The 14,201-nt window shown below is 41.8% G+C and overlaps 1 protein-coding gene across 8 annotated transcripts in view; it reads left to right on the forward strand.

The window, feature by feature from the left end:
* The window catches only part of STN1 (STN1 subunit of CST complex), a 63,376-nt gene that overhangs the window by 25,309 nt on the left and 23,866 nt on the right, over positions 1-14,201 (forward strand). For 7 of the 8 annotated variants that reach the window (XM_041745036.1, XM_041745041.1, XM_041745038.1 and 4 more), the window contains 3 exons: positions 1,229-1,403; positions 5,892-6,011; positions 9,446-9,518. In XM_041745036.1, coding sequence (XP_041600970.1) covers positions 1,229-1,403; positions 5,892-6,011; positions 9,446-9,518 — 368 coding nt within the window. The remainder of the gene's footprint in view (positions 1-1,228; positions 1,404-5,891; positions 6,012-9,445; positions 9,519-14,201) is intronic. The other variant, XM_041745037.1, reaches the window with a different exon arrangement.

A 14,201-nucleotide genomic window follows, 5' to 3' on the forward strand; every position in this document is an offset into this window, starting at 1 on the left:
AGCCAACTATGGACCCATATCCCTGATAAACATGGATGCAAAAATCCTCAACAAAGTGCTAGCAAACTGCATTCAACAATACATTAAAAGGATCATTCACCATGATCACATGGGATTTATTTTGGGAATGCAGGGATGGTTTGATAGTCACAAATCAATCAACATGAGGCAACACATTAACCAAACAAAGGATGAAAGTCATATGATCATCTCAATAGATGCAGAAAAGACATTTGAACATCTGTTCAAAATTGAACATCTGTTCATGATAAAAACTCTCAACAAAATGGGCTTAGAGGGAGCATAGCATAATAAAGGCCTTATATGAAAAACCAACAGCTAACATCATACTAGCTAGTAGAAAACAGAGCTTCTCCTCTAAGAGCAGGAACAAGACAAATCCAATGTTGCCACTTTTATTCAACATAGTACTAGAAGTCCTAGCCACAGCAGTCAGACAAAAAGAAATAAAAGGCATCCAGATTGGTTAAGAGAAAATTAAATTGTCACTATTTGCAGATGACATGATACTATAGAAAATCCAAAGACCACACCAAAACAAACTATTAAAACTGAGAAATGAATTCAGTAGAGTTGTAGGATACAAAGTTAATACACAGAAATTGGTTGCATTCCTATACACTAGTAACAAAGTGGCAGGATGAAAAATTAAAATAATTCCTTTTACAACTACACCAAAAAGAACAAATTACCTAGGAAAAAACTTAACCAAGGAGATGATAGACCTGTACTCTGAAATCTATAAAACATTGATGAAAAAAGTTGAAGGTGACACAAATAGATATTTCATGCTCTTGGATTGGAAGAATTAATATTGTTAAAATGTCCATACCACCCAAAGCAATATATGGATTCATTGCAATCCCTATCAAAATATCAATAACATTTTTTAAAGAACCAGAAGTCTAACTAGAATAAGTAAGTCCTAGGGGTAAAAGATACAGCATAGGGAATATAGTCAATGATATTGTAATAATAGCACTGTATGATGATAGATGGTAGCAACACTTGTGAATGTAGCGTAGAATAGACTCGTCAGCTGCTGTGTTGTATACCTTAAATTAATTTAAAATTGGAAGTCAGCTATACTTCAATCAATCAAACATCAAAATAGTGTCACATTTCTCAGCTAAGTTTCTGTTTTATGCACAGCAAAAAGAAACAAAGGTGATAGTTTTCTGCAGGGATTTTAAAAACTTTCCCCCAGCAGTGATCCAGGCGCCCTGGACCTTGCCAATCTCACGTGTTTGCTGAGTGAAAGAGCCAAAGAATTCCTCATGGAGAACAAAGTGCAAACCTTTTACCAGCAGGAATTGGAAATTGTGGAATCTCTGCTATCCCTTGCCAATCAGCCTGTGATTCACGGCACCTCCTCTGAGCGGGTAAGTGTAGCATGTCCATGTGAAGAATTTAGGCCCCCTGTCCCATATCTACAGCTCATGAGCACTCAGAGGGTAGACCCAGGGATGAGGTTCTGGTTCTATTCTATGTTTGTATTCTGGAAAGGTCACTAAGAATCTGAAATGAAAATGTACCTGCCCTTTTGCCCTCTTCACTTAATCTCAGTAAACTTAATCTTTGGGTAGAGGAAAAAAGTAGTCTAAGGTTCATACTACTTCTTAATATTCACTGAGATGGGTACTTAATCTCAGCAGGAGCCAAACGAGGAGAAAATAAATGAGAAGAGATCATTATCTCTCCAAGACTATTTATTGCTCAGTAAGGTGATTCTTGAACCAAAGTTTTTAATGACTTGCTCTCTCTTCGTCAAAATAAGGTACCTTATTAGGAGTTTAAATAAAGACCAAGTTATATTCAGTCTAGTCTATAAGTAAACATTTCTAGGAATAATCAAGTAATGTCTCACTCGCCTGGGAGAGAGCTGTCTCTTTACAGGTGAATCTAAGTTGTTTGGTGTTTACTTATTCACTTGGAATTAAGAGTTATTTGAAACTTTGGTTTTAAGCTTTCACTTTCATTGCAATTCTCAGGGTTTTTTGTTGTGACACCATTTATTTTTATTTTCTTTATTCCACTGGGGAATGATCTCTGCTGAGATGTCACCTTCTAGCCCTCCCCAACTATTTGCTCTGAGAGTCACCTGCTTCCTCACTATGTTATCACCCTGTTTTCATATCTCAGGATATCACTGGTATTTACTTATTTGTCTGCCTATTCCTCTGCCACAATTTAAATTTTACAAGAGCAGAGGTCTTCTTTGCCTTGTTCTTTGCTCTCTAGAACCATGTTCTAGAATGGGCCTGCCATAAACTCAGTTCTTGATGATTATTTGTTAGTTGAAGGAGTGAACAGTTCTAAAAAATTTCAATAGTCCCCAACAGTATCTGGTTAAGAGTAAGTTTCCTTCCCATCCTCCCTCCTAACCACTTCCCCCCCAGAAACAAGGACCATTACCGGTCTTAGGAATATCCTTCCAGAGATAGTCTACATTTATAAACTAGGAGTAGTTCTGTCCTCTTTTCTTACACAAATGGTAGCATGCTAAACTCTAATCTGTACCTAGCTTTTCATGGAACGGCATGTCTTACAGAGCCTTTCCTAGCCGTACACATAGATTTGCCACTATAATAATCTTTGGTTACATGAAGCAGTCTCTCCTTTTCTGGACTGTTGAGAAGTTTTCCGATCTTTTGTCATTACCAACAGGGCTGCCGTGACTACTCTCGTTAGGTAACATAAGTTATTCCTTGTGATTCTGGGGGCACAGATACCAGGTCCTCATCCTGACCTCCTAGGCTACTACCACTGCTTCTCAGTTTCATTCACGAACCTAATTATCTCCTCCTGGCACCAGGCTATGTGCACAGTGACCCGCGATGTCATTCGCAGCAACGACGGATAGCATTTCAGGAGACACTTGGGGGGAAATGGCTGGGCCGGCCTCTCCCTTCTGTACCCTGGGGCTTCCAGGCAGTTGGGGCTCTCCAACTGTCTGCTGTCCACAAGATCAACCTTGCCATTTAGTCGGTTAGAGGCGGCTCGCCGCCAAGTTAGCCTCCTAGCACTTCTGACCACTCTGTTGGCATGTTTGGAAGGAAACTGAAGCTTAGCAAAGACCACATTCTTCCTGTGAACCCACTCTTCTGTGGGAGCCGCAATTAAGGAGAAAGACTTGAGGATTCTCTGAAGTCTCCTCCATTCAGAACCACCTTGGGGAACTTTGGCATGGTATCTTTGAGAATGCTTAGAGCAGAAACTTGTGTCTGCCCAGTCCTGTATGTTTAAAAAGAAATGAATGTGGCACTCTGTTTTGTCTTTGGAAACTCTTTTTTCCAATCAATTATGAATGATTCCCTCACATGACTCTAGCTGGGGAGGTCAGAGTCATTGAGTTGAATTCTACTTAATAGAGCCTGGGAGACTAAGGATGCTTTACAATGATGGTGAAACCCTAGATCCTTTGGCACTTTCTGTTGTCATACAGATGAAAGCTTTACAAAAAAATCATTGTGGGAGTGTTATAGTTTGGAGGCCAGGGGAGGGAGGGTTTGAATGTTCCCCGTCCCCCCACTTTTTTTTTTTCCATAGTGGCCCTTCTTAGCAAATCCAGAAATGTGATAAGCAGACCTTGCAAAACCATTGTTTCTTTGACAGCTGGGTAAATGTAGAGTTTGTTTGAGAATGAAGACTATATATATTCAGAGATCCACCCAGTTCCTGACCTGCAGCTAGGAGAGGCCTGCTCAGGCTCAGCATATTCAGCCAGTCTCTGTTTCTGTCTCTGTGTAGTTTCGGTTTCCTGAATCGGATGAGCCTTGTCTTTAGAAAAAGACAAGAAAGACACAAATCCCAGGCCAGGCTGAGCTACCGGCCAGGAGAGATGATTGGAGGCCTTCCCCCTGAGACTGGATCTTCAGATATGCTCTGAGGTCAACCGAGGCAAATGTTTTTGGAAAGGAAGTTCCACATGCTGTTTATATTCACAGAGCCTTTCTGTTGGGCCCTTCTTGTTCACAGCTGAAGCTGTGCTTTTAATCTCACAGACCTAGCACACTGTCTTTCTGCTGCCTGAGCTTTCTGAAATCTGGGAGGAGGAGCTGAGCTTTTTGTGTGGTCCGGGGATAATCACGAATCATTTCTAAGGTGGCAGTAATCATGCAACAATCATTTTTAGTCTCCAGTTTATTTCTGTCTTGGTAAGAGCTGTAATAAACTCAACCCTTAGGATCCTGATAGTAAATTGACCAAAGAAGATGAATTTCCTTAGAATTATGAAGAGTAAGTGGCTGTAACAGTTTCATGGGAGATTCTATTTTGGGTTGATTGTACTTCCCTTAAGTAAATACAGCTTTCCCTGAATCCCCCCAGAATAAAAGGATATGTGACAGAATTGCTAAGTGAGTTGTTTATTCTAAACACACTTACGTAGCTTTTCTGCCTGTGGGAGTCATCGCATAGTTCTTGGCCTTATTCTGCCTTCAGAACGGGTGCTGTCATAACTTGGAATGTTTGTCTGTTTTAGGCCCTAATCTCCTAATGACCAGGTGCTCCAGCTTGTTGACTATTAATTTAATTGAGAGTGTTCTCTTCAGTCCAGGGGAGCATGTTTGTGAAACATCACTAGGATCCATGAGATTAAAACAACACCTCTTTGGAAGGCCTCTTCTAGAAAGAGAGGGTTTCTCTAGGGATGCAGTTGTCAACACTTGCGGCCATTTGGGGGTTTCTTTCCTTTCCCTGTCTCTTGCAGGAAAGGTCATTAGCAAATCACAAGCAAACTCTTTCAGCATCTGTGGGTACTGCCCCCAACAGCCTTCATCAGCATTCTTCATTAGGGGCAGGACTTTGCCTTCAAATGCTCCTTTAGAAGCTTTTGCCTTGTTTCTTTGGTGCTCTCATCTTGTAACTATCTTGACAGATTTCTGTCACATTAAAAGTGGATCTGCACCTTGAAGGACAGTTGTTCACCACTTTGCTTCAGGAATGGACTGAAAGCCCCCAGTGGAATCATAAAAAGGATACCACCTCTATAATGGGGTATTTATTTCCCATTCATTACACAAATATCTTATCAGTTACCCTCGGTGTGTGAGGGAGGAGATGGCCAAATTGAAATCAAGTCCCCCACTCAGCAAACTTAAAGTTTAGTTAACCTTGGCGAGACGTAGCTGAAGGCCTCGCTTCCTCTGGGACAAGCCTAGCTTCTTCTGGGACAAGAAATAGGATGAACTGGTTACTCTGGGTAAACCTGTGTCTTAGAGGAGAAATATTGAAATTGAGGAAATAGAAAACTGATAGCCACAGAGGTTCCTTCCATGCAGTCTGGGGCCCCCTCTGTTTTTAGCCCCATGACCCACCTTGGACAGACAGGTCTCCACATGACTATTTACCTACATTTTCCACCATTTAAAATAAGGAGATGACATAATATTCTCTATGTCCTAGAGTCCCCAACTTACGTCAATAGTGTAAAATTCTCTGAAGTCCTTAGGAAGAGATAAGATTCTAGCTATAATTTCAATGAAAAAACTGAGCTGATACATGCATACAGTGATCTGGCTCTGAATTTTAAAAAAATCAAAAATTGGGAATAGAAGTAATTTTAAATGAGTCAAGACATATAAACTACATACTCAGATTCAAAGATTATCTTCTTGATTTTCCATTTCATATTATAAAGTTGAACAAATCACAACTAAGGTAGAGAACAGTTGTCAAGCATGATCCTACTTGAGCAAACTTCCCAGGCCTCCTTAAATACTATTCTGTGTTAGGCCACACACCTGGATCTTTTTGACTCAGCAGATAAAAAGCCTGTTGGGTGAATTCCTAAACCAGTTGGTCCAGGGAGTTACTCTGAGATGCAGTAAGATGGGACTTAACTTCTTTTCTTTTTCCTCTTCCTACAGGATTCTAAGAATGACACCACTTCCAAGGCAATTCATAGTATATTTAAGAATGCAATACAGCTGCTGCAGGAAAAAGGATTTGTTTTCCAGAAAGATCATGGTTTTGATAAGCTATATTATGTAAGAGACCTGCAACTTTATTTTTTTTCCTTGATACTTTGATCACAACTATATTCATTCCCTAGGAATACCTATTTATTTTTTTTAAAAATCATTAAGGAGGGGATCCCTGGGTGGCGCAGCGGTTTGGCGCCTGCCTTTGGCCCGGGGCGCGATCCTGGAGACCCGGGATCGGATCCCACATCGGGCTCCCGGTGCATGGAGCCTGCTTCTCCCTCCGCCTGTGTCTCTGCCTCTCTCTCTTTCTCTGTGACTATCATAAATAAATAAAAAATTAAAAAAAAAATTAAAAAAAAAATCATTAAGGAGGTTCATAAAATAAGGAGTCAAAGCCCTATCTTTTCCATGTCATTTTTTTTTTAAGATTTCATTTATGTATTTTAGCGCACATGGGGAGGGGTAGAGGGGTGGGAGAAAGAATCTGAAACAAGCTCTGCACTGAGCTTGGAGCCCAATGTGGGGCTCGATCCCACAACCAGGAGATCCATGAACCAGGGCTCATGACCTGAGCCCAAACCAAAAGTCGGACACTTAATGCCTTGAGCCACCCAGGCACCCTCCCTACATGATGCCATTTTTTTTTTCATGGTGCCATTTTTAACAGTATGTCCTAGACACTTAACCTGTGCATCTGCCAGAATGTACACAGTCAGATGCTTCTGTGGCCTTTTTGTTGTCCCTCTAAAATGTGATTATCCTACAAATCAGGACTTCTCAACCTTAACTGTTTGGGCCAGATGGTTCTTTGTTGTGAATGGCTTTCCTTTGCATTGTAGATGTTTAACAGCATCCCTGGCCTTCATTAACTAGATAGAGGTAGCAGCCCCTGACTTGTGACAACCAAAAATGTCTCAGGACATTGACAGGTGTCCCCTGGGACAGTGGAGAATCTGTAAATAATGCCTGGCAGTTTTGGGGCGGGGTACCAAAATAGCGCATCACAGGCATCTTTCCATGTTAGTACTTTAAATTTTCCTCAATCTTTTTGACCTCACATGGTACTCCATATCATGGGTACTTGTTGTACACTTTTAACCACTTCTTTCTGGTCAACGTTGGGGTTGGTTCTGTCTTTTGCTCTCACAGATAGTGTTGCTTTGGCTATTTTTGTGAATTCATGTAAGCATTTCTCTTTTTATGATTGACTCTTAAAAAAGGAATTGTTGGAGCAAAGGGCATGTACTTTTAAGCATTTGGCCAACACAGAGTGATTGACCTCCCAAAGTGCTACTAGTTGACATTCCCACCAGGGGTGGAAGTGCTTGCTTGCCTCAGACTAAAGGTTCACCTCTCACAGCCTACCTTTAGTAGTTGGAGGAGCCAACTTTTCAGTGAAAACGGGCTTCCTCATGACATTGGTAGTGTGCCGTCAGTCATGAGTGATTGTCCTGGAGGCAGATCAAAGTCCTGAGGAATCCCAGAAGTCTTGGTATTTACAGACATGATTCTTGAGGGGAAGCCTTCCTGAATAGGACATTTTCTTAATGTTGATTTACACTAGTGATTCCCTATTTTAGAGTTTTTTTAAGTTAAGATGTGTTGGGCACCTCGGTGGCTCAATGTTTGAGTTATGATCCTGGGCCCTGGGATCAGGTCCTACATTGGGCTCCCGGCAGGGAGCCTGCTTCTCCCTCTGCCTGTGTCTCTGCCTCTCTCTGTCTCTCTCGTGAATAAATAAATAAAAATCTTTTCAAAAAAATAAATTAAGATGTGTTTTAAATACTATTTGAGTAACTTAATTTTTTAAATTTTATTTTTAAGTAATCTACACCCAGTAGGGGTATGAACTCATAACCCAAGATCAAGAGTCACATGCTTTACCAACCAAGCCGGCTAGGTGCCCCAGTTTTCTTCTTAAGCACTACACCCCAGTATGGGGCTTGAACTCCTCACCCTGAGATGGAGGGTCACCCACTCTACCCACTGAGTCAGCCAGGTGCTCCTGAGTAACTTTTGAAAAGGGTATTTAATCTGTGTAAGGATGAGTGCAGACTACCTCCTCTTGGTGTGGAAAGGTCTGGTAGGGCAGGGGAAACCCTTGCTGGGCAGCTCACCCTGACATGCTTCCCCTACCCCTCCTATTCTCCCTGGAGGCTTTAGGGTTGGTCCCCTGTATCTGTAGAAAGCTCTTCCCAGGGTAGCAGCAGGACCTGGGCAGCTGGCTGGGGCCAAGGTGTGGCAGGGCTAGGGCACTTCCTCCTGTGAATCAGTGTGAGCTGGGCTGGGGAGATCCCACAGTACCAGCTCTCTTCCTTCACAGAACCATCATCCCCCTCTCTGCCTTCACTCCTCCCCTTCCACCTCTTCGCCCAACCTGCAGGTTTCTGTTTTCCAGAAGGCCTTGCCTTGGGGAAGTCACTGTCACAGGACTGTAGATGGCTTGTGTTTGTGTTGTGCTTTCTTGCTTTCAGCAGCTCTCACCCCCATTACTCTAGATAATCTTCACAGTAACGTTGTGAGTCAAGAGAAAGCAGGCGTTGCCAGTATCCCCATGCATTCCCAAGACTGCTTGTTCTCTAGGTCTGGACATACAATTCCTTATACATGTATTTGTTCGCAGGCTTGCTTTTTTCTTTCTTCCTTCTGCCTCTTTTCCTTCTTTCCTCTTTTGATTTTTTTTCTTTTTTGTTTTTAGATTTATTATGGAACATGAAGGTGAAACCCATTTGGTTACTTCTTCCCTCTTACTTGAGCTGGTTGAGAAAGGAGATTCCTTTTTTTTTTTTTTTTTTAAGATTTTATTTATTTATTCATGAGAGACAGAGAGGCAGAGACACAGGCAGAGGGAGAAGCAGGCTCCTCACAGGGAGCCTGATGTGGGACTTGATCCCAGGACTCCAGGATCACACCCTGGACCAAAGGCAGGCACTAAACTGCTGAGCCACCCAGGGATCCCCAGAAAGGAGCTTCCTTATGTTTGCCCTTGAGACAGAAAGTGTTTCAATGGATGGGCTAGATGTACTCTTTTGCTAGCTTTTCCTGACAGTTTTTATTTCATTTGTTTTTCTTTGTAATTGGGAGAAAGAAGAAAAGTAAGGAGATGGGAGACATGTGTCAGGGCCCAGAGGAAGGAGTCCTGGTTGGAGACTTTCATCAGTCATGCCTCCCTTTGAATATAAAAGCGAGTATGAGGAACGTTGTGAATGTGTCATGAATATTTGAGAAGGAAGTTGTACCTTAAAAGTATGGAATTTCCGTTTTTCCGTGACCTCATGGCCCCAGTAAACCACCTGCCAAGGGAGTGTGCCTCTCGGCCAACTGCAGAGCCCTGAGCGGGTTTGACAAGAGGCCAGGTGTCAAAAACCCTATTGTTTGTGTAGGGATGGTGATTATTGTGAAATCTTGAGAAACTATCCTAAATACCAAGCTGGGAGTCAGATGACATAACTACTTCATTGCTCAAGAATGCTTTGTCTCCTGTTTTCCCCATTTAGGTAACCAGAGAAGACAAAGAACTACATAGAAAGATCCACCATATCATTCAAGAAGACTGCCAAAAACCAAATCGTAAGTGGTGGAATGTATGTGTGTGTGGTACCCCGGTGCACTGCCAGGGACTGTTCCTTCCCAGAGAGCACTGGATGGAGAGTCAGGAGACCTGGGGCTTTCCCCAGCAGTGACTTGGAAAAACGACTGGTCAATACACCTGCCCTATCGGAGCCTCAGTCTCTTCTTCTGTAAAGGGAGCATTAGACTCTCAGGGTTGTTCTGACCTTAGCTGCACATAAGACTTGGCCATGGAGCTTTTTTAAACATGCAGTGCTCAGGTCCCAACCCTGGGGATTCTGATTCATTAGGGGTTGGGACAGGAGCTGGACAGGTGAGCATCGCAGGTGACTCTTGTACAGTGAGGTAAGACACGAGGCCAGGACTTTCAGATCTTCTGGTTCTCATATTCTCACTAATTTGTCTTATTTCTTATTCTACTCTTGCCCCTTGTCTTTGAACCCAGACGAGACAGCTTCCTTTCTTCTAACATCAAGCCTTTCAGTGTGAGGAGGAATGGTTCTAGACATTACAGTTTATGATTAGTGTAATTCAGTCATCGTGGAACCTGATAATTTGCAGAAGAAATGGTTTAAAATACAGCTGGTTTTAGTGGTGTTAGGTCAACCCCTAGTGGTTAGACACTCAAACTGTAGATAGTCTGACAATAGACATTACCATCTTCACACTTGTCAGAAAAAGAAGAAAGCACTAGTCCTATCTTTAAATCCTATGTAAACTGATCAGACTTCAAGGTGACTTTTCAGTCTGTCTTTTGCAAACATATGCTGATAATGAACTTTGCCATTTGCCAATAAACAAGCCTGGAAGAGCAGGGAAGACTTGTTGATGATGGCAGGTCTCTTCAGCCTGCTTGCTTTCTCTTCAGAGAAACCCACCCTCAGCCCTCTCAGCCACTCCATCCCCAGGGCTTGGTCCTGCTCCAGGCTGTCAGCAGGTGGAGCTGGACCGGGTCTCCAGACCTGGGGTTTATGGTATGCAGCCCTGCTTTAGCCTTTAAGAACCGATGAGGTCACATCCCAGAGTAGGGTGACAACAGATCTTAAAATAAACTGAAAGCAATCTATTATTTTAATGCAAGGTTTCTGGCTTTTGTTTACATCATTCAGAACAAGGTCGAGTATCCTTGAGTTGGGGGAAAACCTGTCCACCCACTATTTAGGGTGTTTTAAAGAGCACTGAAATGTGGAGTGCTTCAACCAAAGAGATGAGAGGCTGCTCCCCAGGTAGCCTTCCTGCACTCATCCTCATTGTAGGCCACTAGCCAGATCTTATTTTGATCTGCATTGGGAACAGGATGGATTGAAATAATCCCAGTGCCTGGTGAAGCAAATGAAAGGAATTCACACTTCTCAGGGGAACCAAACTGCCTGGTAACCTGAGAGTCTGTAAAAGTGGCAGGTTTTACACCCCTTCTAACCCCCAGCCCTCTTGCCTTGGTGAGTGTGTATGTCAAGGTGGACAGCCTCTGCCACTCTGTATATGGGAGCCTCTAAAAGCTGTAAGCTAGTCCCCAGAAATAGGACACTCCCAGAAGCTGAATTCTGGAGCATTAGTAACTGAGAATACCAGTCAAAATACCTCATAGGGACTGTCTTGGAATCTGTTGAGACCACTTCTTGTCATAGAAAAAAAAAAAAACCTATGACATTAGAAAAAAAGATACACACATATATATATCATGTCTGGGCATGGTAAAAAGTCAAACAGTGCAAAATGCACACAGAAAGTCAGAATCCCTCCAGGGTCTATGTTCCCAAAGGCCGTGGTTGTTAATCAGTTTCCTACATATTGTTATAGAGATGTTATAAATACTTACAAACATACCTGTGTAGTTTCTTTTTAAAAAGCCCCACAAGTAAAGGTTAACATTCGATTCTCAGTTTCCACATCTTGTACCTTAGATCTAACATTGGCTTCTTGAAGTCATTCAGCAACAGCACACATAACAGTGCCTCAGTCTTTTTTAATCACTGCACAGGATTCCATTATATGTATAGATAGATCTTCAACCACTTAATCATTCCTACTGGGCTGTTCGTTTCTGACCTTTTATACAAAATAACAGCATTGAATTTTTCCTTATCAGGATGATCGGTAGGACATGAAATCTCTAGTCCTTTATAAGTCAGTAACGGAACAACTTACAATAAGGAAAGGACTGTAAACGTGAAACCTGTTTCCAGTCCCTAAGCACTGATACTGGGCTTGTCTAAAGCCAGGCAGCATGGCAGAGGTGAAGCGCTGGGCTCTCCAGCCCCCCTTCCGTGGGTTTGAATCCCACGTCTACCTCTTTGTAGCTGTGTGATCTTGGGCAGGCCTGTGCATCAGTTTTCTCTTTTTTTAAGTTTATTCATCTATTTTAGAGAGAGTATGCGTGAGCGGGAGGAGGGCAGAGGGAGAGAGAGACTCTGAAGCTGACTTCTCGCTGAGCAGGGAGTCCAACAGGGGGCTCTGAAGATTATGATCTGTGCTGAAATCAAGAGTCAGTTACTTAACCGACTGGGCCACCCAGGCACCTCTCTTTTTTAAATTAGGTATAGTTGGTTTACAATATTATATTAGTTTTAGGTGTATAGTGTAGTGATTTAACATTTATATATATACGTTACAAAATGATCACCATGATGTCTAGTGACCATCTATCACCGTACAAAGTTATTAAAATATTGACTTTTACCTCTATTTACATTCATATCACTGTTTTATTACTGGATGTTTGTACTTCACTTACTTCATCCATTCTCTCACTCCCCTCCTCTCTGGTAACCACCAGTTTGTTCTCTGTAGTTATGAGTCTGTTTCTGTTTTGTTTGTTTGTTTTGGTTTTTAGATTCCACATATGAGTGAAATCATATGGTATTTGTCTTTCTCTGACTGACTTCACTTAGTGTGATACCCTCTAAGTCTATCCACATTTTCGCAAATGGCAAGACTCATTCGCTTTTTTTTTTTTTTTAACTCATTCGCTTTTATAGCTGAGTAATGTTCCATTGTATATATACACTGTATCTTCCTTACCCATTCATCTATCGATGGACACTTGGGTTATTTCTTTATCTTGGCTATTGTAAATAATGCTGCAGTGAATATAGGGGTGCAGATATATCTTTCAAACTAGTATTTTCATTTTCCTCAGATAAATGAAATGGAATTTCATGTCCAGAAATGGAATTGCTGGATCATATGGTATTTCAATTTTGAATTTTTTAAGGAACCCCTATACTATTTCCCATAGTGGCTGCACCAGTTTACATTCCCACCAGCAGTACTTGAGGATTCCCTTTTTTCCACATCTCCAACACTTGTTATTTCTTGACTTTTTGATTCTGGCCATTCTGACAGGTATAAGGTGGTATCTCATTGTGGGTTTGATTTGCATTTCCCTGATGATGAGTGCTGTTGAGCATCTTTTCATATGTGTCTGTTGGCCATCTGTGTGGTTTCTTTGTAAAATGTCTATTCGGGTCTTTTTTAATTGGACTGTTTGTATTTTTGGTGTTGTTATATGAATTCTTAGTATATTTTGAATATTAACCTCTTATAGATCTGCCATGCACAGATATTTCATATTTAGTGGGTTGCCTTTTGGTTTTGTTGGTGGTTCCCTCATATGCAAATGCTTTTGTACAAAAGTTCAATGTAGCCCCAATTGTTTATTTTTGTTTTTGTTTCCCTTACCTGAGGAGACAGATCCAAAAAATATTGCTAAGACTGATGTCCCAAGAGTTTACTGCCTATATTTTCTTTTAGAAGTCTTATGGTGGGGTATCTTGGTGGGTCAGTCCTTTAAGCTTCTGCCTTCAGCTCAGGTCATGAGTCCTGGGATTGATTTCCAGGTCGGGCTCCCTGCTTAACAGGGAGTCTGCTTCTCCTCTACACTCCCCGCCCAGCTTATCTTTATCTTAATTCTTCCATTGCATGAGCATAGAATGTCTTTCCATTTGTTTATCTTCAGTTTCTTTCACCAGCGTCTTATCATTATTAGAGTACAGATCGTTCACTTCTTTGGTTAAGTTTATTCTTAGATACTTAATTCTTTTTGATGAAATTATAAATGAGACTGTTTTCTTATTTTCTCTTTCTGATAGCTCATTTTTAGTCTATAGAAATGCAACCACTTTAGGGATGCCTGGGTGGCTCAGCGGCTGAGCATCTGCCTTTGGCTCAGGTGTGATCCCATGGTCCCAGGATCGAGTCCCACATCAGGCTCCCTGCATGGAGCCTGCTTCTCCCTCTGCCTCTGCCTTTGTCTCTGCCTCTCTCTGTGTGTCATAAAGAAATACATACATACATACATACATACATACATATGTACATAAATTAAAGAATCAATCTTTAAAAAAAAGGAAAGAAAGAAATGCCACCACTTTAGATTCAAAGACACAAATGGATTGAAAGTGAAAGGTTGGAAAAAGATAACGTGTGCAAATAAAAATAACCAACAGAGAGCAGGGGTGGCTATACTAATACCAGATAAAACGAACTTTTTTTTTTTTTAAGATTTTATTTATTTATTCATGAGAGAGAGAGAGGCAGAGACACAGGCAGGGGGAGAAGCAGACTCCATGCAGGTAGCCCGACATGGGACTCAATCCCGGGACTCCAGGATCATGCCCTGGGCCGAAGGCAGGCACTAAACCACTGAACCACCCAGGGATCCCTAAAACCAACTATAAAACC

Source organism: Vulpes lagopus, chromosome 2 (assembly GCF_018345385.1).
Source record: "Vulpes lagopus strain Blue_001 chromosome 2, ASM1834538v1, whole genome shotgun sequence".
Taxonomy (NCBI): Eukaryota; Metazoa; Chordata; class Mammalia; order Carnivora; family Canidae; genus Vulpes; species Vulpes lagopus.